Source organism: Haemorhous mexicanus, chromosome 17 (assembly GCF_027477595.1).
Source record: "Haemorhous mexicanus isolate bHaeMex1 chromosome 17, bHaeMex1.pri, whole genome shotgun sequence".
NCBI lineage: Eukaryota > Metazoa > Chordata > Aves > Passeriformes > Fringillidae > Haemorhous > Haemorhous mexicanus.
Window position 1 is genome coordinate 9976712 of NC_082357.1, and position 24538 is coordinate 10001249.

General features: G+C 40.9%; 1 protein-coding gene across 3 annotated transcripts in view; it reads right to left on the minus strand.

The window, feature by feature from the left end:
• The window catches only part of BAIAP2L1 (BAR/IMD domain containing adaptor protein 2 like 1), a 32332-nt gene extending 23474 nt beyond the window's left edge, over positions 1-8858 (minus strand). The window contains exons 1-2 of one of the 3 annotated variants that reach the window (XM_059861490.1): positions 8673-8858; positions 494-569 (exon numbers count right to left, since the gene is read on the minus strand). In XM_059861490.1, the coding sequence (XP_059717473.1) occupies positions 494-569; positions 8673-8723 (127 nt within the window). In that variant the 5' untranslated portion in view covers positions 8724-8858. The remainder of the gene's footprint in view (positions 1-493; positions 570-8672) is intronic. The other 2 variants (XM_059861491.1, XM_059861489.1) reach the window with 2 other exon arrangements.
• Between the last annotated feature and the right edge of the window lie 15680 nt (positions 8859-24538).

Consider the following 24538-nt stretch of genomic DNA (forward strand, 5'->3'; position numbering starts at 1 on the left):
TAGTCTGGACAGCAACAACAGCAAATCAATCACCTCCTGCAACTTGAACCAATTCACATTGTTCTGTACTCAGGGTTCTTAAGTAGTGACGTGTGTAGGGGAGCAGGAACAGATCTAAGAATGTGAAATATCTCTGGAAGGCATTTTCAGAGAAAAAAAAATAACACTTAATTTACATAACTTTGTTTTTTAAAAATTATTATTCCAGTGTGAGTTACTCAAATAAACTTTCAGTTTATTTTGCAGGAGCTCTGTGCCTAAGTGTTTGTGATGCAACTTCTCCAGGGCAGTGGAAAAGCCCCAAAAGGCTGGAGAGAAGGTGCAAAAATTTGTATATTTGTGCTTGTTACTGGGTTTTTTCCTCTTAATTAAACACATCCAAAGTTCAACTTGGGAATTAAGCCTATATACCCAACCCTCATATCCAATATGTATATTTCAATGAGAATTAAATATTCTTTCTAAATGTAGCACTAGCACTTGGAAAACTTACCATTAACAGCTTTTTCATAATTCTTCCCCAGATTTATTAAATTTCTCAGCCCGGGATTGAACTGTTCCATAACATTCTAGTGAAAGAAAACAAAATTTGTGTTATAACCAAGGCAATTCCACAGTGGGTTTCAGAATTAATCTCAGTGTCACTCAGGCCTAGTTCACAACTGAGAAGTCCATGGATGGATGAAAACTGGAGGTTTTGAGAGACACAGGAAAACAAAGGATGGAAGGGAGAAGAAACTGAGCCCTTAAGGTCAGAAAAAAAAAGTTAAACTATTGCAACAGGGGGTAAAAAGGATATTTATAATGGCTGTTTATAATAAAAAGTATATCAAGTGTGTGATGAAAGCTTGTGCAAGACCATCTTTTATGGTAGGTGATGTTGGAATGAGAGAAAAACCTTTATCCACTATTTGTTTTATAAATTCAGACAACCTTCTGACAGTGGTTCAAGATTTGATTTCTAAACTTAAAAAAATGCTAGAAAAGAAAAGAAGAAAAAATTCACCAGATCTCTGGTTCATATTCTTTGTGGTTTCTGTGTTACAGATGTATTTAGGGAAATTAGCCATTTGGGGATTTTTTTTTTTATTGCTGTGTTTTTTGTTTGTTTGAAATTTGTGCAAAGCCACGTTTTTTTCAGAAAGAAAATGAAAATGATGACCTTATTTAAATTGAAGGGAAAAAAAAAATCCTCTGCAGCTGCTTTCACTGTCAAATACAATTACTGGCTGAAACAACCAGAATCTGAAATCCAGCAGCTCCAGGCAGGACTGCTCTCATTGCTAGCAAATTCTACAACCTGCAGATTCTGGACCTCATTTCCCCAGAATCTTCCTAACAAAACTATGGCTCTGACATTACTTTGTGAAATTATACTGTCATGAAAAGAAGATCATGAGCTTCCTGTAGACACCATTCAGTTATTCTAACTATTTTTATGACAATAATTTTATGACACCACTCACTACTGTTCACACAGCAGAACTGTCAGGTTCAAGGAATTCAAAACAGAGGCTTTCTGTTTACAGGAAGTACAAGACTCAAGATAAGTGAAGTACTATCAAGCTTTTGTCTGTTCTACTACTAACAGAATGAAAATATTTATGTTTAGTACACAGGTGGACCCAAAAAGGACAGCAATACTGTCACATTTGTCTGTTTTCAGGCAAGGCCATGCAGACAGAATTCTATTATTTTTTCAAAGACAGCACTATACCTGGATTCTGCTGAACATAAAAAATGAGGGATTAACTCCAATAACACTTTAACAGTCATATCAAGTAAAAATATAGATATTTAAAAAAATACATAAAACTATTAGATTTCAATACTAGTATAGCATAAATTACATCAAAAGCAGCCACAGAACAACAATACCTGGCCTCACTGCCTTTGTGTACAAATTAAATGCAACTGGGATTGTTTTCTGGTCTGTCCCATTAAACTCTCACCCACCCAAATGCAATCACTGCAAACAAACCAGCTATTGTCCCCAGGCCCTTGATTTGTGTTAACTCACAAACCACATCCAGAAATCATTTGGGAAAGCTGTTTCAGGTGGAGCCAACAATGCCAAGGGCTATTCTAACAACTCAACAGGATGGATATTCAGGCTCTGGTGTCTGGGAACATCCTCCTCCTGCCCCAGCTCTGGAATTTGCTGTCAATGTTGCTGCTGTGGCTGTTGCTCTCCTCCTTGCTGAGGCACTCTGACTGTGAGACACTTGTTCCAAAGAGCAAGTTGTTTCTTCCTATTCCAACTTTTTGCTATTTCTTCCCAGCTGTGTACTAAAGATGGTGCCTGTTGACTTACATGGAGTCAGTGAATCACAAGGGGAAAAAAAAAAAAAGATGAATTAGGTGATTGTTTCAGGATAAAGAGTCCTTTATATTCAAGTATATGGGGAAAAAAAGATGTACCATGATGGTTTGTGTCCATGGCAAGTAGGAATCTGGATGCCACCTTGAATTGCCACTCTATATTGAAAATAATCTTGAAAGATTCTGCCTATGCTATCTCTGTTCCTCAAAACAAAAAATTACAGAGTAAAACCCCTTATTGCCACTTACCCCAAAATTCTAAGAATAACGTGATAATTATTGGCCTTGAAGTACTGATTTTTGGAATAACTGTCTTTAGCATTCAGGGGTAAAGATTCCAGTTTTCCTGACATCATCTAATTCAGATTTCAAACCAGTGATTGTCAGTTGTTTTCATTCAGGAGGAAGTGAACAAACCCCAATAAAATTACCCTTAACAGCTCCCCTCTCTGAAGCAGCCCCCACAGCTCTTGTTTGTCACTGGACCTCTTGACCCAGAGCAGGTGTTTGTGCACAGCAGAACAGACCACGCTCTGCAGACACAGCAGGTCCAGTGGAACACAGCGGGAGAGAGAGCTCCAGGACATCACATCTGCTCAAGGTGCATAAAACCACTGGGAAAGGTGAAGAAACATCTCACAGGCAGTGCCTGCAGCAGCTGGAAGGAGCACAGCTCATGGATCTTTTCTCCACCAGCCCAGGCAGGCTCTGGAAGGGTTTCAGGCCACAGAGGTTGATTGTTAGCAGAGCCAGTCCCTGGACGTGAACGCCCGAGAAACGGCAAAAACCTCGGCAATGGAAATTCCCCTTGGAATCTTGGTTTCCCAGTTTGGTTTATGGGGATCAGCTGATCCTCCCAGCACTGGGCAAGGCTCATCTCAATCAAGGGTTTGTGTTCAATAGAAAACTTAACTCTCCCTGACACCCCTGCCACATCTCCAAGATGATCTGATCAAATAATTCTCAGATTATTTCCTTTTCATGCATTAGGAAAAAAGCATAATGTGTGATCTTTTTCCTTTCTACTGAAAACTAGATTCCCAAAGCAAACAAAAAACCTGGCCATGCTTCTAGTGGTCTTTCTATACAATTAACCTCAGGTAACCACTGACTGTCTTTGAAGTCCAGGAGAAGTATCTAGAGCACTTTATCAAAAAGGGAAACTGTCACAGGCAACTCCCTCTTCAGAATGAGCTATAGATTTGATATTAAGAAGACATTTCAGATAAGTTAAAATTACTGTAGTATTTTATTCAACTTCAGAAGTTATAGGGGACAAGTGCAACTCCAATCAATTTGTACAGCTACTTTTTCTTACCACGTCTTACAGTTTTATAGCTTCTCTTTTAGTCCAAAGAAAAGGTCACAAAAATGAGTGGGACTGAACACCAGTGCAAAATTTCAAGTCACACAATAAAGTCAGATCTCAAAACTTCTCAAAAAGGAGGACAGAGGAACAAAGAAAAATTTCTGATCAGGAGAACAATGAACTTAAAATTGTCAAAAGTCTCAGAAAGTAAGAGTATTTTTATCTGCCTTGGTGTACAAGGACATGGAAATAAAACCTTTGTCTTAATCCAAATAAACATCATAAAGTGAGAGAGAGCTTGGGAGGGATAAAGTGGTTCACAGCACATCATTTGCCCACACAGTGAGGCACACAAACAGGGCCTCCTAATTGTCAATCGTGTGTCCTATATTCCAGTGACACACTACCTCTCATGAACAGAATAATTAACGAGAAGAGGAGGCACATGATCAGATCCTACAGCTTTCTATTATTTAGGATGAATGGAAATAAAGGGAAACATTTACAAAACAGGCAACTGGAAACATCTTTTATGCAGAGACCTTTAGAGCTGGCAAAAGCAATCTTCCAAGGGAAAAAAGCATAAGAGAAACCTTTTCTGGTGGTTTGAGTCATTAAATCCTCAGAGAATCTGTTGTAAGAGTTGCTGTGTTCCTTCCACCACATGAGACCAGTGTGAGTTATCCAGCCTGGTAGCACGGAGCTGGCTGAAGAGGAAGAAGCCCTGAATTTCCACTTGTTGTGTGTGGGTATTAAACCTTCTCAGTTCCTGATGGTCACATAAACAAGGCTAATCTTCAAACCAAATGACAGCCATTGTAAAAGTGCCTTCCTGTAAATGCTCAGCTTTGCTTTTGACTTAAAGACACACCTCACTGAACAATAGCTCAGCAGGTATGAACACAACTAAACAATGCATAGACTCCCTGCAGTTTCACGTTTACATCCTGCAGGCACTCTTGCAAGAGTAAATAACAATGTATTTGGGTAGAATTCTGAAATTAGAAAAGTAGATCTTGATGTCTACCATCACTCCTATTACCATCACTATAGTTATTCGTTGCTAAGCTCTGTATAGCTACTGGTGGTTTAATTTAAATTGTTATTTCTCAATTTGAAAACGAGTAAATTTTTTAAGGAGTCTCTAGTGTCGCCACACTGTGGCTGAGACCCCCCCCTTGAGAAGGTGAACAAAAAGGAAATAATTCTGTGCTCCACTGTACTTGAAGCATTTTGTACATCAGTGCATTTCATCTTCTCCTTTAGCTCCTGAAATCCATAATACAGTTTTCAGAAGGGCACAGAGCCCTCAGCACATCTCATGCTAAGATATCCCATTTGTATGTTAGTTTAATATTTTAAAACAGGTTTAACAGAATGGAAAAGACTAAATCAAGATGCCAGTGTTTATTCAAAAAGACTAATTCTTATGACTAATTATACAGTCGTCTTGGTGGAACATTTCTTGTGTAAGAGAGGCATTAATACATCATCCATCAGTGTGTTTCAAATACAAACCTTTTCAGGTTATGAACACATTCCCAAGGATAGACCTCAAATAGGCATAACTCTAAGTAAGGGCAGAAGAGATAATTTATACTGAGGAAGAACTGGATTTTATACAAACTCCCAAAGGCTCCTCTTCCCCCAAGTCAGATTTATAATGCAGGGATGCAAAGCAACAGCCTGACTGCAGCTTGTGCTGGGACCATAGGTGAATTTGAAGTTTGGTACATCAATCCAGTGGTTTAATAGAATTGTGAGTTTTTTTAAAATACAGAAACATGGAATTGAGGACTTTAAACTGAATTTATCAGATCTATTTCTGTGATAAAACAATATAGCCTACCAAAATAATTCTCAATGCCTCTGGGGAGCACAAGTGTTTTTTTTCAGAGTGAGGTGTTTTGGGTTTTTTAAAATTGTGCTTTGGTTGATAATCAGAATTTATGGGTACAATTCACTTGAATACAGAGAGATATATCTTAAATCCAAGATGAGCAACACAAATAATGCCATTATCAAGATCTCTGGAAACCTCACCCCACAGGAACACTCTGAGCTGCCTGCCCAGCCCTTGGCCCACACAGGCAGAAGGACAGGTCTGTACCTCAGCACTTTCCTGCCCTGTCCCCTTTCCCCTGCACTCCGTGTGTCACAGCCGGATGCCAGCTTTCCCCACTTAGAGCAGGGACACAGCCACACATAACCACTTTGGTGGGGTGACCATCGAGGGTCAGGGCGTCCCACCGTGTCCCCCCACACCGTCCCACGTCCCCACGGGGAGCTGCCAGGGCAGGGCAGTGTCACAGCAGGGCAGCTCTCAGCAGCTCCTTGGCAGGAGGAGGCTGTGGCCCTCTTTAGTCATAGGCTCCCACACCCCTGGGCTTCATTGTGCACGTGCCATTCCTATCATGCATTAGAGTGATTCTTCAGATCTTACATAAAGGGTAAATGTCAGCCCTGGTTTTTGTGTGTGCACACACATTTGTCAATTATGCTGTTTATTTAGTCAGGTTAGCTGAAAAACATTGAGGTATTCACTTTCTGGTGTTGTTGCCAGAAGAAAGGAAGAACAAGATAAAAATAAAACGGCATTACTCAGCTACCTGATGACTTCTGTAAATATATTTTGAAGCTTTGTATAACACAGGTTACTAGGTATTTAATAAATCCAGTCCAGTGGATTAGCACTGTAAGAAAGAAAGGGAAAAAAAAAAAAAAATCACAGAACACTCCCCCACCCCCCCGAAAATAGCAGGCCAGCAAGGCATTCAATTTAATTTTCTATTATTTTTCCAGGTCACCCAAAACTTGATTTTTTTTTTGAGAAGTCTTAAGCCTGTATTTGGTCCTGCAGCACAGATGGCACCGCTGCACTGCACTGAACTGGTTTTTCCCCAGACCAAGCTTTTCTCACAGGTAGGAGAAGCCCAAGCAGGGCTCTGGTTTTACCCATCCCAGCACGGTGTTTCAGGCTGGATGTGGTGTTTCACTGCTGGGATGGCACAGGCAAGGGCAGAAGTGCCATGAGCACTGAACAAAGGAGAGCACACTCTCCACACAGGCTGGAGCAGGGCACAAAGAGGTGTTCATTTGTTTTACACGGGGGAGCTGTGATTACAGTCCCAGCCAGTGCTGAATGCACAGGCTCCTGTCTCTGCCCCTAAAGGGTGACCAACTGTTTTCAAGATTTCAACTTTGATGGAGAAATAAGTGCTTTAAAGTGGACCCCGAATTCATTCTCTATCTGAAGCAGCCTTTATACCTTATCTGGAATAAGTTTCAATTTTTAATGAGGGCAGGGCAGGAGGGTTTCCAGGCCTGTGAGTACGAGCTATGTGATGCAACATGCCAGACCTCTCAAAATACCTACAGAGGAGACATTTCATCACAATGTCAACATTAACTTTGTATTCCTTTGTGGTTTTCCTGGTTATTTCAATCTTAAAGATCCCTTTGAATTAGTTGAGGAAACAAAACGAAATCACAAACTTTCCCAGGAAATAAGTGCTGAATAACAGGGAAGGTTTTGCTATTTAGAGGTCTCTTGTTCCTTTAAAGCCTATTTTAAATTATATCAATTAAAACACACAGGAGATCTTCTCCCCTCTCCTCTGTAAAACTGTTTTGACTGCATTCTGGAAGTCAATAGACAGAGCAGAGCATTCCTTTGTTGGCACAGCCCTGAACAGTCAACTTCCCAGGTTTCTCCTCTGTGAGCCTGTATTTACAGGGTGCACTTCTGAGAGGGGAATTTATGTTTGCTTATGGCCTTGCCACAAACGTAACTGATACCAAAAAGCACCACACTATTTAAGATTATCTGCTCTGGTTTTAGAGGACAAAATTTATACCCAGATAATCTCATTTTTTTCAGCAGGAATTCAGCATGAATTTGATATCTAAGTCCAAAGAAAGTAAACAGCAAATACAACATGACCCCAATATAACTGGACTACTTAAAGGGAGGGGTAAAGTTGACTTAAATGTGTGTTGAAGAACAACAAAAGTAACAGTAAAATTTACTCCTAGTAAATATTTTTAGGAACCTTTAAATGCTGATAGCAACATCTTCAGAAATATGAAAACATTTGATACTAAACCAGAAAAAATTAGTAAATACTGAAATCCACCAGAAAGCTTTCCTTAGGGCTCAAAGCTACAAGTGCACTGCAGCTGTAAGTTAAATTTGCAAACGCATTCAATCATGCAAATGTGAGTGCTTTCTCTGGTACAACACACTGTACAGAATGAGGATTACAGATCCAACTATGGATTACTTCACTACCCAACCAAAAGTATGATTCTCAAGGGAATTTTTCCCAATTAGAATTGCTGCATTTTGGAAAGAGTTGTTTATAGGGAGAAAGAGTTCAGAACAAATGTCTGGTGCCCATAAACAAAATATTTTTAATTCTACAAATAACAAGGCATTTTGGAAAGTTTAAAACTTCCCAACATGAACTGAACTACCCACAGCAGTCGGTACTTTGAGGCAGTGCTAGGGCGCACCATCATAAATCTGATTATCAGCTCGGGACGCTGGCAAACAACTTAATTCAGCGTTAAGCCATTTTTAGGCTCTGAAGAAACGGTTCAAGCAGAGTACCACAACCACCAGGATCTCCAAACCACCTTATCACAGAAACACACGGAGGGAATTAGGGCTGGCTGAACCGAGCCTGCTGGAGAGGCAGAAACCGCTCTGGAAGCCGCCTTGTCCCGGGGCTGCCGCGGCCGTGCCCGCCCGGGGGCTGCGGGCAGGGGGAGCGGCCGGACACAGCGGGGCGGGCGGGATCCCCCGGGAGCGGGGAGAAGGAGGAGACGGGGGAAAAAAAAAAAAAAAAAAAAAAGCAGAGGAGAAAAGAAGAAAAGAAGTAAAAATAAGAAAAAAGAGAGAGAGAGAAGAGAAAAAAAAGAAAGTAAAGAGAATAAAAGATAAAAGTTTGCTGCGTTTCCGCGTGAGGAGCCGCGGCTGCCCCGCGCCTCCCCCGGGGCAAAGGTGGCCGCGGGCAGCCCCTCCCCGCCCCGCACTCACTTTGTACGTGTTCTCCGTCAGCTTGTTCACCTCCTCGGGGTCCCGGGACATGGTGCCGGCGGGGAGACCTCGGTCCTGCGGAGCGCCCCGGCCCCAGAGCAGCGCAGCCTCGCGTTCCGGGCACGAACTGTCAGAAACTTGCGGAACCAGCCGGGCAGCGCCGCCGGGGCGGGCCCTGCGCGCCGCTCCCGACGCGGCAGGACTGGCTCGGCGGGCGGGGAGGGCCGGGCCGGGCTCGCATCGCCGCACTCGGCTCGGCGGCGCGGCGCGGCTCGGCTCGGCTCGGCACGGCCGGGCGGGGCGGGCGGAGCGCTCGGACCGCCCCTACCTGAGCCGCCGCCGCCCGCTCCCAGCGCCGCCTCCATCCTCATCCTCATCCTCATCTTCCCCTCCGCGGAGCTCCTGCCCCGCTGCCACTGCCCGACCCGGGCCGTGGGGAAGGAAGTCCTCTCCGGAGGCAGCTCTGCTCCAAGTGCCCCGCGAAGCCGGAGGTAAACTTTTCCTCCCAGCAATTAAGTGAGGGTTCTGTAGGAATTGATTAGTCAGGATGAATTAGTGTAGCTCTGGCGATGGTAGTGCGGTGAGGGGTGATCCCCCTGCTTCCTTCCACAGCAACCCTCAGCAGGGAGAGCAGAAAGGGGAGACTCCCATTCCTGAGACTCCCTCAGGAATGGACACAAATGTTTTTCTCCCGAGTCCTGGTCTAGCGCACTGCCTGAGCTTCCTGCTCCACGCTGAAGTCTCTATTTGTTTTAAATACACACCCAATAAAACACTGCCCTCAGTCATCTTTTCTCTGTGAACTGACTTACAAGTCCTTCATGGAGAGGGGTGGTGAGGAAGGCTGCGGGAAGCTGTAAATTTTTCTGGACCATGAATTGTCCAGATTGTGAGATTAAGGTATGCCAGTTGGAATATCTTTCTGATAAAATAATACAGGCACTACCTTGAAGGGCTATGTGGTAATTTCATAACCTTGGGTACTTAAAACTAGGTTATGGTGCTGGGTATCGAGTGTGTGAGGTGTAATTGCCCTCCTCACACGCTGGCTGCCCTTCTCTTGGTCGCTGTCTTTCCCTCTGTTTCCCTCACTTTATCACAGCAATAAAAAAATGGACTTGGATCAGAATCCTAGATATTGGACTCTGATGAGGGAGGAAGTTGTTATGGAGTTTTGAGAGCTGCAAAAATGTTTCTGAGCACATGGAGGTGCCTTTAGAATTACAATTTACTATCTGAGGTGGTAAGGTGTTCTCTTGAATGCAGCCAAAATGTGGGCAGAAAGGGGGTTTCAGGTGACTTCACACTCCCAGCTGAGGTCTTTACAGACTTCTGGTATGAATGGTGTTAATTGCTTTTCAGTTTCATTTATAATGTTATCCCATGGCCATAATGGATTGTTTTGGGCCCAAGTCTACAACTGATGTTCCCTCTGAGCCCTGTTTGCTCATACAACAGTCCTGCCAAATTGCCTGAGCATGGCAGGAAGAGTCACACTGTTTATGCCCAAGTCTTTTGTCTGCAGAGTTTGTTACAACTCTGAAAACAGACTGGGTGCTACCAACTTTTGTTACCATATGCCAGTGCCTGAAAAGGATGTTCCTCCCTAATAGGCTGATGTTCAAATTTCAGGGAGCAGGTGCCCAAAGGAAGATGCAGAAAAGGACTTTTCCTTCCTTGATTCCTGCTAAAGGAGCTGGGAGTGTAGTGTACAGCAGGGAGTGTTTTATTCCTGTTAGGGGCACAGCATTTCTCTTTCCTCTGAGTGCTGTGCAGCTCTGGGAGCTCACCCAGGACTCAGGGTGTTTGTTTCCAGTTGGCTTGCTAAGCTCAGTCACAGTACTTTACAATGTGAGTATAAATGGAGTATGCATATCAGACAGAAACAATATGGATAATTTATTTAGGCAGAAGTGTTTAAGTTGTTATGACACTTAACATGTTGTTGGAATTCTCAGCGTTTCAAAATATACATTTGTAAAGGTCTTTCTTTTTACCTTGTAAGCAGATGTAAATATTTTAAAGTTCTACTGAATTACCTACTTCTGTGTATGACCTTTGTTCTTTGGTATGATCGTTGGTATTTGTTTCTGTAGTCTTTCTGTGCATACATTTTTTAGAGTTTTTAGGTAATTTTTTTTGGTGTGTGTTTTTAAAGCTGTTTGTTATTAAAAAAAAAAAAAAGGAAAATAAAGATGGAAATAAATAATATGGTATTATACCAATTGTAAAGGAGAAAAGAAAAACTTAGAAAAAACAGTCTTTAAGGAATACCTAAGTGGGAAATGAAGCTAGCAGGGCAGAATCCTTAATTATGTTTAATGATTACATCTGTTATTTCATCTACCTCCAGATTAAAATGAAAATAATCATAAATAGTTCAGATACTTAACTTTACTCTGTGACTGCAAAACTTAATAATTTACAGCCAAATCCAGTACTTTGAGTATCCAGGCCTTTTCTATTTATCATAAATTTTCAAATTCACTAGGAAAAGGTTCTGCTTGAACTTGTAATTCAAATGCAAAGGCTTTGTTCTCTTAATAGGGGATTTTTATCTTACATTGTGTAAAGATTAGTGTTATGTTCCTGTCTTAGCTGGAGTCAACCCTGATGTGTGCAAACAAGAGGAATTTGGAATGGTTGAATGAGGTTTCATTTTTACAAGTTGCTTAAGGATGCTCTTACATTTAAACATGAGTGCAGTAGTCTGTTAGTAACACACCAAAGAGTTTGGTGTGATCAGGACAGAATGTTTAATAGCTTGCAAAGCTGAAACTTTAATGAATACCTCTTCATGCTCCATTGCCTACATACTCCTGTAGGCATTTGTAATAAACATACTATTGTGAGATGTATTGTTTTATGTAGACTTTTCTGGTTTATCTATTCACCAATTACACTGAAGTTTTGACTTCTCAGATTTTGCATTTTGGTATTGTTTCTTAGGGACTCTGAAGAGCACTTGGTATCTTTGCTCTGGAAAAGAGTTCAGAGCAGGAGTTTAGTTCTGATCATCAGTCAGATCTCCTCTCTGAACTGATTGGAATTAAAATCAATCTGATTGCCTTTTTTTGATGTTTACTTTTAACAGATATGGATTTGTTGGCCAGAAGAGATGAAGAAGGAAATATTTTTTCTTTGGTGGTGAACCCGTCCTGTGGTATAACTACACCTGTTCTTTGTACTTTGTCTCAAGCAAAAACTGCACCTCAAGAATAGTTCAGGGAACTTGCCAGGTTAGTAGCTTAGCTGGTCCAGTCCCCATCAGAAAAGGGCTAAATTCAGCATTAGGGCTCAGGGCTTCATCCAGTTGCATTTTGAAGGAAAATATGAGGAACAGAACTGAAAGTATTATTTGAAAGAGCCTGCAACTTGACAAATAAATATGACAATCCTCTACAGTGTTATAGGAGACAGTGTTGAACATTTTGTGTTGGTCTGTGCCACCTTCCAGCTGCTTGCCTGTGCTCAACAGCATCCTCTGCCTTGTAAGGAGAGCTCTGACTGTGATGTTGCCTATAGAGAAAACAAAACTCCTTCCTCATTACCTGCCATTCTGCCTCACTTTACACTTCCCTGAAGTTAAACTGAAGTGTTTGAAGGACTGTAATTATGTGTAATTCCAACAGTTACCCTCGATCCTGGCTGTTTCTAAGTGATGGCTTGGATTTCAGCTGTCCTGGTGTCCCCCTTGCAGTGGTTAAGGTGCTCCTGAGCAGGGGCAGGCAGGCACGGGCTGGCCTGGGGCTGAGGCTGCCAGCACCTGAACCTGGTTTTCTGCAGCTGTTGCTGGGAAGTGCCTCTCTGGGCCCCGGTCCAGCAGCTCATTCCATGTTGGCCAAAGGCAGAATCACACAGATTTAGCAAAACTGCTGTCGAGGGACTCACTCAAAAGAAGTGCTTATATTCATTCCCTCCAGAAGGGCAGTTCTCGCTTGTAGGGTTTAAGCTCTGGACCATGAACAGCCACAATAAAAATTTCCCAGCCCTGTATAACAGATTGTAATGAGAAAAGGGTGCTGATGCATCTTTTGAAAATGTACATGCTCAGAAATAGTCCCTTGAGTAAACACATGTATTTCTTGAAAAGCAGTAATATTTTGATGTACAATCATTTTCTGCATGTCAAATATGTCAGAGACATATTCAAACATTCTTTGGGAAGGATTTAAGCATGCTGTAAGGACCTATTAATATCAGCTCATCATTAGATCTTTAACATGTGTTTTAAGTAGCTTAGTACAACTGTAACTAATTACACAAATTGTGGCTAAGCAGTAATCACATGTGCATGATCTAGCCAGCTGTGGCCTGTTTCATCCCCTGTGGTCATTAGCAGATGTTTAACTTGATTAAGGAAAAAAATTGTACACAGCACGTTATTTGATGATTTCAAACTACATTCAGAGTCAGAATATAATTTTCTGAACAGGAAATTAGAGGGACTCCACAAGCTCTCTTTTCTGATTGATGGGTATTTTTTGCCCTCTGTTGACTCTTATAAGGAATTTCTCCAGTATTTTAATCCCCTTGAAACTGACAATGGAGAAGCACACCAAAACTTACACCAAGTGTCTTTGAAAGAATTATACAAAACTTTGAAGTGGTTACTGACCCTTTCAGTCTGATTCAGCTCTGGATCATTTAAAGGATTGACTCCATTTTTAAATTGATGCAAGCAAGCACAAAATCATTTTGTTCCCTGCTGTTCATTGTCCTGGGCTGGTTTCAAAGCAAATGAGCTGTAACTCAGACTCACAGGTCAATAAGACACTGAGCTCTCTGGTCAAGGAGGACACTTAATCAAATGCTTAGTTTAAACATGTAATTAATTGACTGTACTTTGGGGGGTTGAATCAAGGAAGTGCGAGATGCTTTTTATTAACTCTTCTTCCTCCAGGCTAAAAATTAGATTATGTTTTTGTCTTGAGGATGAAGGCTTTGGATGCTTCTGTTTTGAGTCTCAATAGTCTCATGTTGCAAATGATCTTGGCAGTATTATAAGATGAACTATAATCTGATTTCATCACTGTGGGTTTGGTGTTTTTTTTTTTTTGAGACTAAAGAACATATGGTATGGAAGAAAGTGTTTTTTAAAAGGTTTCTTTCATGAGGTTGCCTAGGACTTGGATAAAATTTAGCATTCAAGGGAATCTAATAGTCAGTCCTGCTAGCTATGCTGATAATTTTCTGCTGCTAGCTAAAATATTTTATTCAAAGCTGTTATACTCACACATTTTGTGACTGCTCATTTCCTGCTGAGAGTAGCTGTGCCTTATTTCACGTGCTGTGCCCACTAGATGGCAAGCGAGCTATGCACCATGGGAGGGAAAGAAATACACATTATCTGTATGCATAAGGTTTTTTTCAAGTGCTTTATAATGAAACAAGATAGATATTAGTGGTAAGCGAATGAAACAGCCCTTATATTGCTCAGACACAGCCTTGGAATTTTTTCCTCAAGAGTGTAAGTGCAGTTAGTATGTTCATGCTATTGAAATCTAAATATGCCTTGGGATTTGTAACTTTATTTTGGAAGCCAGCCCTAGTAGTGAGCCAACATCCTGATGAAACTCCTGTTATAAACTTCTAATCCATTTAGGTGCCAGGGGTTTATGAGGTGAGTCATGCTGAAAACACGTTATTTTAAATACCTACGTGTTTTTTATTCTCCCTTTTGTAATTTGTCAGCTGGGGATTAACTAACAACAGGTGTGCACTGTCCCAAATGGATAAACTGGTTTTGCCTGGGGCTGAGGGTAGAGTTGTGCAGCCAAACAGAGACCTGCTCATTGCTGGTCTTAGTAATGTCAAGAGGTTCTGTATTAGAGCCAGAGTAGGAATTATCAGTGTTTGCTATGGGGTAGAACATAAAGACCTCAATTGTGATGCTGTTGCTGGGCTGGGAACAAAATGTACAGCAGATGTAAAGCAGTGCTGCTGTGAGGAGTCTCAGAGAATTTTGGTGCTGTTCTTACCTCTTCCTTTTCACAGTAAGGAAAAGAAAGACCAAGTACATAACAGTGGTAATTTGATTGTACTTAAAATTGGCAAAACTCCTGGAACTGCACTTCTATATTGCAAAGAAACTTGTAGCTCATTAACCCCTCTCTTTGATGCAGCCTTACTGCCATGGAGAATTACTAGAAAGGTGGTCAGGATAGATTGTATTTCCAATAAACTCTTAAAAAATACATTCACCTTCTTCCCATTGCCATTTAATTGTGAACATTTTTTAGAAGTGCTACTGACACCAAAAAAGCGATCCATGTCTGTTTGTTGGTGATAAAAATATGGTTTCAAAGGCATGCATGGATATTCTTGGACTGAGCCATACTGAAGTTTCTCATATGGACATGCTACGAGCCTGCCTTCTCTTATGTTCAGTTGCTGTTCCAGGAATGGAACACTGCTGTGCCTGCCCACTCCTTGTCTCCAGACACCCACTGGCCAGTGACAACACTAGCAGTGCTTCCAGAAAATGCAGGGGCACTGATGGTTGATCTGAGCAGTGCAGATCTTGGAGCAGCCTGTGGTGGATATTTATAATCCTGCCTGGGCAGCCTGGCCGTGTGTTCTGAGGGTGTCTCCCCAGCAGACCCCCAGCAGCTGCTGACAGCCACTGTCCCCACCCCTGGCTCGAAAGAGCACCTGAGGAAGGAGGTGGTTGGGAGCTGAGACTGTTCTGCAAAGATGGGAAGATGATGATTAGATTAGATTGGGAAAGGCAGTCTTGGAGGTTTGGATGAAAAGGATGATTGATTAATCACTGGTTGTCTGAAAGGTGATGGCTCTAGGGTCAAAATACCTCACTTCCAGTCCCATTGAGATTGGGAAAATAACATGTTTAGGGAAATTAGAGTGATTACGAGTGGTTCTCAGTGCCTGATTAAATGGCTTCATTGAAGTCAGCTCAGTTCCTGCCTGAAAGTTTGGCTTGCCATTCCTCATTTCTGCTCGGCTTTCTCATTTGAAAATCAAATTTATGGCTGTATCACAAGGAGTGGTCCCTAGCCTCAGGGCAAGGAGCTGTGGGATGGCTCAAATCCACCTGGTTCTGGGTGGGTTTGCTCTGGGACTTCCTGACTGCATCCCCGCGGGCCAGCCTTGGTTTGGGTCACTGCTGGGCGCCCCCCGAGGGCTGTAAACCTTAACCATGAGTTTAGTTCGCGTTTTTCCGTTCAGAGTGTCCGAGCTAAGGCGAGGGCTGTGCTGCTGCTGGCCTGAGCCGCATTTGCACGGAGCGGGAGCGCGGTAGTGCTGCGTGCCCTGGGGCTGGGCAGGAGTGAGGTTACGGGGGAAGCTGCTGGCCTGGGGTGGGTGGACACGTCTGGCCTCTAAGGTGGGTCCTTGCAATGAACTGTCCTCGGGGTGCAGCTCCACTGTCTGCTGAAGGTAAGGCGGCAGCGGAGGGGATCCTGCATGTGGAGTGGCAGGGGTTATGTAGGTGATGGAGAGCCCCGGGATCCAGGAGTGACCTCAGGAGCTTGTTTGTCATCCTTACCTGGCATGTGAGGAGAAGGAGACGCTTGACTTCTGACAACAGTGCCCTGGGCACTGACTTTCCATAGGGTTCTAGGGCAAAACCTTTCCATGTTATTGAGCCAGTGAATTATTGGAGTTACAGGTAATTTACTCGGTAAGAATTGTTTGGGTTGTGATTCAATACTGACATTGCAGCTGCTCAGTTGTTTGGCTTCTGAGGAAAAAGCATTTTATTGTTTCTTTTGGCCTTTTCAGGAAAGGGCTGGAGTTTCAGCTGTTCCTGGGGATATTTTGAATCTAACTGTTCTGGAACCAGAGAATCCAGTTTTGGGATACAGGAGATGAATCAAGCTGCTTCTATGCTGCATATTACTGCTGGTCCACCCTAGAATTCACTGAATTAGATATCAAGAATTTAATCAATTGCAGGGTTTCTAAATGTGTTCTAAATATGTTACATTTTGAAGCTCTTGTTCATATAGAAAGCCTGTATGTTACTGCTGCTCCAAACTAGGAAAAAAGGGATGTAGTGGACCTTCCTTTGACCATGAGATTCATGTCTTTGTCTTAAATTTAGGACAAAATTTTGGTTGAACTAGAACTGATGGGAGCTTTTGATTTAATTTAGAAAAGTCCAGCTTTCTTTTTTATGTTCTTGATTTTTTTGTTAAACTTCAATTAATGTGAATTTTTAGAGAGAAAACAATTACTCAGAAAACTCTTACACTGACAGGATTTGTGAAACAATTTGATAATACTTCTTCCTTTGACTCCTAAAATACTGGGAGCTTGTTGTACGTGCCACGTTTTTATTACCTGCTCTTCATCAGTCAGTTGGTTGTGCTGTGTAGAAGTTTTTTGTTATTATCATGGAATACACGTACTTGCAGCTAAACATTACATAAAGTTTCATATCTCTACCCACGTTTGTTACTCATGTAACCCTACTTAGCAGCTAAAAGTAAATCAAAATATCAGTAATGAAAAAAAAACCCCTCTCAATTTTCCTCTTTACAATAGAGAGGAGGGTCTAAGCTGCAAAATTCAGATATTAGTTTAGCTCTGAAATTTTCAGAAGATAGGGGACTTGACACTGGTTTTATATTTTTAAATGTGAAGAGTCATTAGAATGACCTGGTTCTGCTTTTGGGTGTTCTGTATCTAGTATTTACAGACCTAGGTACAAGGCTGAACTTAAAGTATTACCATACATAGTAATGAATTAAAGAAAAAGACAATTATGATTGTCTCCTTTTTTGGAATCTCCAGAAAAGATGTAATATTGTACTGTGAGTTTATTCTAGATCAGTATCCTAAGTCCCCTTCCTCCCCCAGCTGACAGAACAGATGGTTCATCTCTCTTCTACAATTTCTGCATCCTTCAAAGTCCCACTGTCAGGAGCTGGGGTAGGTCTTTCTTTAAGAAGTCCTGTCCCTCTAATGCATTTCAATTCTTAATTCCATGGCTAACTCTTCAAATAACACTTCAAGTATCACCCTGTTATGCTGATTTTTCTGGAAATTATTAAGAGATGGTGTGTAGAATTAATACTGCTGATGAAAATATCAGTACAAGTAGTACTTCAGCCGGATAGGAGAAATCTAAAGGGTGAATGTCTACAACCTTTTTCCCAAACTTTTTTTATATAAGGCTGTGGTCTTTGAGCAGACTGTGAGAGCTGTGGGCAGTGTAAACAGTTTAGGTCTGTTTATACCCATGAGTGGCACTTCAGGCAAAAAAGGATTTGCAAATTTTACAGGTGAGATAAGAGCTGTGACAGTGTCATGATAACAGCATTACCAGCCCTGCTGAGGGGAAGGCTGAAATCTTGGGTCTATTATGAGTGACTCTGTATTCATAGTGGAATAATGCCTATAAAAAGAATGAGAACATCCTTGACAGTCAAGGACCAAAATCTGCACTCATGGGAAACAGGAAGGTGAGAGATAGGCAGAGCTGCAGCAAATGGGCAAGGAGATCTTGAACACCTCCACGAGCAGCAAAAATTAAATCAGTTACTGCAATAACTGCAGGCAAGGGGGATGGGCAGGTTGTGCAGAAAGACAGTAAAATTCTTATGATTTTCTTTCATTGTTGGGAACTTTCCATGACTTCCAGAGAGCTGTGGCAATTACGTAGCACAGGATGTCAAGAATGACATCAAAATGACCAAGTCAAGTGGGCTGTGTGACTGGGAATTTAAATCCATGCATTACTTACATTGATGGATAACTCTTTAGAGGAATGAGCATTTTGTGATGGTGATTCACCAGCTAGCAGCTGGATGCTTTTCCCAAAATATTCACAAATATTCATCTTGCTAAGTGCAGCCAACAGTTTGTGCTGTTTGGGTAATATTAATGAATTAATGTAAAAGTCTGTTATATTTTGTTAGTTCTTAGTTTCTAGACAATGTGGGCCAAAGCCACATCCTTTTTTCAACAGCCCAAAGTCGTTGAAAAGGCAGAGTGTAGCTAGGTAGGAATCCCACTTACACAGGAGGAGTCCCTTGGTAACAAACAACCACCACAGCAGCTCGATTTCAACTTTTCTCCAGTGCCAAATCAGTTGAAATTTCTGAGCAAAACAAGAGTTGGAAATTGGTTTTTGCTTCTGAGTTACTCCCAGCTGTCAACAGTCCACCAAGAAGGTGGGTGGCAGCATATGAATTAGGGCAGCGCTGCAGCTCGGATTCTGTTTGATGTTCGTGCTGCTCTGACTCAGTGTGATCTGGATTTCAGCTCAGCTGAGGTGGAGTTTGAGGCCTGAAGATGGAACTCCCTGGCTGCCACCCACCTGTAGCAGCAGCTGGAATCAGGTACAAATCAAATTCAGACTTTCTTCATTGCTGATTTGGTGTCAGTCTCTTATTCTATATCATTAATTTCCAATTTGTCTTGCCTCACCTATGGGCACTATTTGCCAGTATAATAAAAAGGAAATACTGTATAAAACAAAGCACATACACACAAAGTAACAAAAGTCCTGTTTCCCATTTTCAGATCTCTAGCATAATGTTCCCTTTCTCCTTGCCTTTCTTGCTCATTTTATGACTATTTCCCATCTCAGTTTCTCTCTGCAGTCATTGATTACTGATGTAATATTTCCCATATCAAATTCATAGCTATAAAAATAGGCTGCAGTGCAGAAAGTATCTCAGACAGAGGCTGGTTTAGTTGAGTTAGTGAGGTTATGTGTTGGAGAAGGGTGACACATTCATTTATTTATCTGCAGGGAATTGTTAGTGAAGTTTCTTGTTTATGCCCTCTCAGTTTCTCTACTGATTCATTCTCACCTGTTTTCTGAGACTGCCGTGACCGTGCAGAAATGTAATGTGACCTAAGCAGCTCAAATTCATTAGAACATGAGGATCATGAAGCAAGAGGTCTAGCAGAGACATTTTAAATGAGGATTTAATATAGGTAGCTTTTTACTTTTAAGAAAGTGTGAAAGTATGAGTTACATTTTCATTAAGTTAAGGCAACGAGGTCTTCAGCATGATTAGTGTACCTGCTGTACAGACAGCGCTGTGAAATAAGCCAGAAGCAGCATTCTTCCCACTGCTTCCTCCTGCTTTTATTGATTTAAGTGAGGCTCTGGGGTATCTGATCCTATCCTGATGCCTGAAGATTTATTCATATAACTCCCCATGCATCAGCATGATATTATACCACTTGTTCTCTGGAGAAAATAATTAAGTGAATTACTAACGCATAAAATGCTCAAGTTAAAATGCTTAAATATTCCATTTGATGTAGTTATATATAGCTTAATGTAATAAGTGCAGTATCCTCTTAGAGTGCCATGGCTTTAATCTCCATTAAATGGAATATTAATTACCAGTTGATTCCATTTTTGTCAAGGTTGCTTTGTTGTTATATTCTTCAACAAGACCAGAAGGTGAAAAAGGACTAACCTGTATATAAATTAAAAGTAATCAACAGAGGTCAGAGCAATAGTGCCATTACTTTGGGGTTGCAGTTATGAATACATTGCTATCAGAGTTTTTAAAATGAGACAGAAACTTAATCTATTGACTGACTTGTAAGAGAAGTTGCTCGTGGGGATGGCAGGTAGTTCATCCTATGTGCAGGTATTGCAAAGAAAGGGTCAAACCCCAAATACAACCAGTGGTGGAGCAGGTGGTGGAGTTCAGCCTTTCACTGGAGGAGCTGGTGTGAAAATGCAATTCCAGAGCAGCTCCATGGAGCACTCAGCAATGAGTGGATGCACATGAAGTTCCCAGTATCCTGCTCAAAAAGCCATCAAATAGCTTCCAACTGTGTGTAAGCTGCTGAGAGCTGCAACAGTTAAATCTTTTTCTAAACACTTTTTTTTTTTTTTTTTTTTTTTTTGTGTGTGTGTTAGGAAGCCTAATCCATTGACATTGAGCATGAAAGATTATTTAATTTTTTGGGGAAAAAAAAAAGAAAATTTTTTTTTTTAGTTCTAAAGTTGCTTAGATTTCCCTTAAAGTGAAACAAAATGTGTGGGTTTCTCTATATAGTTTAAAAGAAAACAAAAATCTGTAATATTTTTGCAGCATTTAATCTTATTTACATTGAATGTTTTCTTTTGCAGATACAGTTTTGTTTGCCTGGGAATAGAGCTATCAGTCCCAGATTTTAAACATGTTTTATTTTTTCTAAATGTTTGCCTTTTTGTCTTGTTTCACTATGGAAACAAGCATTTTAGCCCAACAAATTCATAGTGAAAATACAGCTGAAATTCACCTTTTTTTTTTTTTTTTCAAATATGTGTGCTTGTGTATTCTGGTTGTATTGAAACCAGTCGCCTCTGAACACAAAATCCACTGCAAGAGCCTGATCCTAATAAGGATTCATCCATCTTCATGATTCCTGCTATATCCCTTTCCCTTGATACAGCTGTTATATAAATGTCAGTGTATTGTGCTGGAAATTGAGCACTGGCAGTGGAGGAGAGGCACATGAGGAGGAGGAAGAATTGTTCCAGCAGAGTGGTGTGTGTGTGTTTGGGTGGTGCAGGTGCCCACTTCATTCACTGCATCCTTTCAGCACCAGGAGTTCAGCTCAGAGCTGGCAAATTCCAGGAACTGAAACTGTATCTAAATGCAAATCTCATCCTTTGGAATCAACTTTCCTTTGGGTCCTGCTAAGAAAATTCAATGTGTGCTGGCTCTGGTTCTGTGTATTATTAGCTGGGAGCTCACCCACCCATAGCCCACCCATAGCCCATCAGTGCCTGGGCACTTACTCCAACATCTCAGATTTTTATGCTTTGGCTCAGAGTACAAAATGAAAAATAGATTAAGCTCTGCTCTTGTTGGCTCACACTTCCACTTTACCTGCTCTCCATGTAGCAGAGGTTTTGAACAGGATCTCTGTTACAGCAGGTTTGCAGCCCCACTCAATTTAGCAGTTCTGCACCAAGTACAAGAAACCATGAAGTTTGGTTCATCTTTCAAGTGGCTTTTGCATCATTCTGCCTGTCCCCCTTCCTGATATTTTTCTCACTTTGATGCTAATGAGGGGCCAGAGAATCCAAGAGCTAATTAACATTTCTGGTCATAGATGTGCAAACGTAAGAAGAAAATTGATCTGCCAATGTTGATCTAAAGTGTAGAAAGCAGAGATGCATTGCTAAGGGATCTTTCATCTGAATATAAAGGAAGACTTTTTTCAGGAGCTGCTGCTGCTTTTTCCTGCACTATTTCTCATCAGCATATTAAACCTCTTCTTCACAGGCTTTGCTCAGCTGTTGCTGAACAGCATTCTAGGTTGTGTAAATTCATGGGAGTGTGGTTTGGGGAAGAGTTGGCAAAATGAAGCTGTAAATTGTTGGGAAGTGTTTAAATTGAGAACAGTGTTGCAAGCTTCCCATGGAGAAGCTTAGGTCTGATTAACTTAACAGAACTGAAATATATTTTTCAATTTATATTCAAATAATGTTCATTGTTATTTTCTTTAATATGGAGTTTTAAGATCTCCAAGGGGAACATTTCTCCACAGATAGCTGTCTTCTTTACAATAAACCTCAGTGTTGCCATTGACCTTGAGTATTTTCAAGAGAGAAGAGGAGGCAAATAAATGCAATTTCAGCCCTTGTTTACCAGTCATCTCTAAATGTGCCAAATGTCACAGCTGCCATGACTTTGAGGAACCCCTTTGAATGGTATGAAATCCAGATAAAACACTTATTTTGCTGGTATTAGAAAATGGCCATTAATGTGTTTCAGTTATTCAGGAATATAATGTAATAGTATTAAAATTGTTCTAGGGTGAGTACATTTAGCTGTAGTGTAGGTTCTCCTGTCTAGAATCCTGATCTTAAAACTTTCCAGGGCCTCAGCTTTAGGGTACTTCAAGTAGCAGTTCTTGTGGTCAGAAATGTGTTCCTACCCATGAAAATGATTTCATAGGATCATAGAATATCCTGAATTGGAAAGGGCCCACCAGGATTATCAAAGTCCAACATTTTGGGAAGAATGTATGGAGCTGTTTTTTGTAATTCTTATTGGAAGAAAACCAGCAGGATTTAGGAGATGGCACTTTGGAAGGATTAGTAACTCATTCAAAGTTTTTAAGGGAAATTGGAGCAACTGAGGCAAGGGGAAAGTCAGGGCACTGCTTGTTCATGCATTGGCAGGGACCTTAAAGAACAAGTCCTGTGACTGGGAAGGACTAGAAAGAAGTCAAATATTGGAGTTATCTGGGGCTTTGTACACTGACTGATACATTATTATATTGTCTGCCTAGGGTAATGGTGAAAAGCAGGGTGTCAATACATAGTAATGCCATAAATTTATATAAATTGGGCAATTTTAGAAAAGACTTCTAAGAGCTCTAGAAGAATGTAATAGAACTTGGTAATAAGATGTCAGATTAAATTCAATTTAGATAAGTGCATGGGAATTAAAGTATAAATCACTTCAGCATGTGCAATTCTAAATCAGTCCTTAAAAAAATTGCTTGATATTATATTGGAATATTTGAAAAACACTACTTTGATTATGTAAGTAAAGATTAGAGTAAAAAGTGTGATGAAGGCATAGGTATTTTAAAATGGTATGGGCTCTTTTGTTGCACTTCTTTATTCCTGATCATTGATTATAATGGTTCTGTAAAGTGTTCCAGGTGCATGAGGTTGTGCCAGATTCCAGTGGCCTGGTAAAAGCACACAAATCCCATTCACAGTGGTGGCTCTGCTATCTGGCTTGTAGATTTGAAACTAGAAGTTTAGATGGTAATGTAAATTTCTTTTTTTTTTTTTTTTTTTTCCCCAAAAAAGAAGGTTCTTGTATTTTTTAAGTCCTGCTGAAAAGTGAGTGTTTGAGTTGTACTGGATCTAAGGAAGCTTGGGAGGTTATTTCCATAAAGGTGTGCAAGAACCAAAGTGTCAAATTCCATGAGCAGGGTGCACCCTCACAAGTAAGTGGTAACCGTGTGAGCATCATTTTTCACTCTCCATAATGAAATGATGGCTGAATTAATCTCTCTGAGTGCTTAAAAATAACAGCCCTAAACAGAAACCCAGTCTGGGAAAGCCGATGCAAATCAGCATTTTCCATCCTTGTTTAATTCTGCTGTTTTCCTGAAAGCACTAGAAACTCTGGTTGAGATGGTGAGAGCAGGATTGTCACCTGCAAGACTGAGACTGTGTGTTTGAATAATGAAAATTCTGATGAAAACTGCTCATTGTGGCTGCAATCTGCAGTAAGACCACTTATGACTAAATAATTGCAGGTTTGACCATAAGTCTTTTCTCACTTTTCTGAATTCTCTACTAACCTACAGAAGAGCTGATTGCATGTTGAATTTTTGCTGACACTTTCTCAATTGTTTTATCAATCCCTGCCCACTGTGCAGAAGTCTTGAAGAGAACTTGTGCTCTCTGTAACTTTGCAGCAGTCCTCGTGTTGTCCTTGTAGTTCTTGTTCAGTGTGAAATATTCTCTTTCAGAATTAGTTTATAATTGAGCTCCAGGAAGATCACTCACCTTGTCACCTGTTAATATGAGAAGTTCTGTATTTTAGAGAGAGGACATTGATCACTTTATTTCTGTGTTAATAATAACAACTACTGTCAAATTATCATGGATAAAGAATGTCTTTTTTTTTTTTTTTTCCATTACTGGTAAGAGAAGTATGCTTAGTCACTGCAGTTAATTTTGGTTATGGTTCCAGAGCCTTATAGTGAGTAATTTCACTCTCTATTTTTGGTTGTCTCTGGAGATTTAAAAAAAATTGGAACAGTTTTTAAAGCAAGGTTTTGATGTCATCTTAAATGACATTGGTTGCCTTTTTCACATAATTTTGATGAAATCCTTTGCTTTTGTACTTTGTTTCACCAGTACAGCTAAATCTGTCATTCACTCCCAAATAATCCAAGCCCAACTT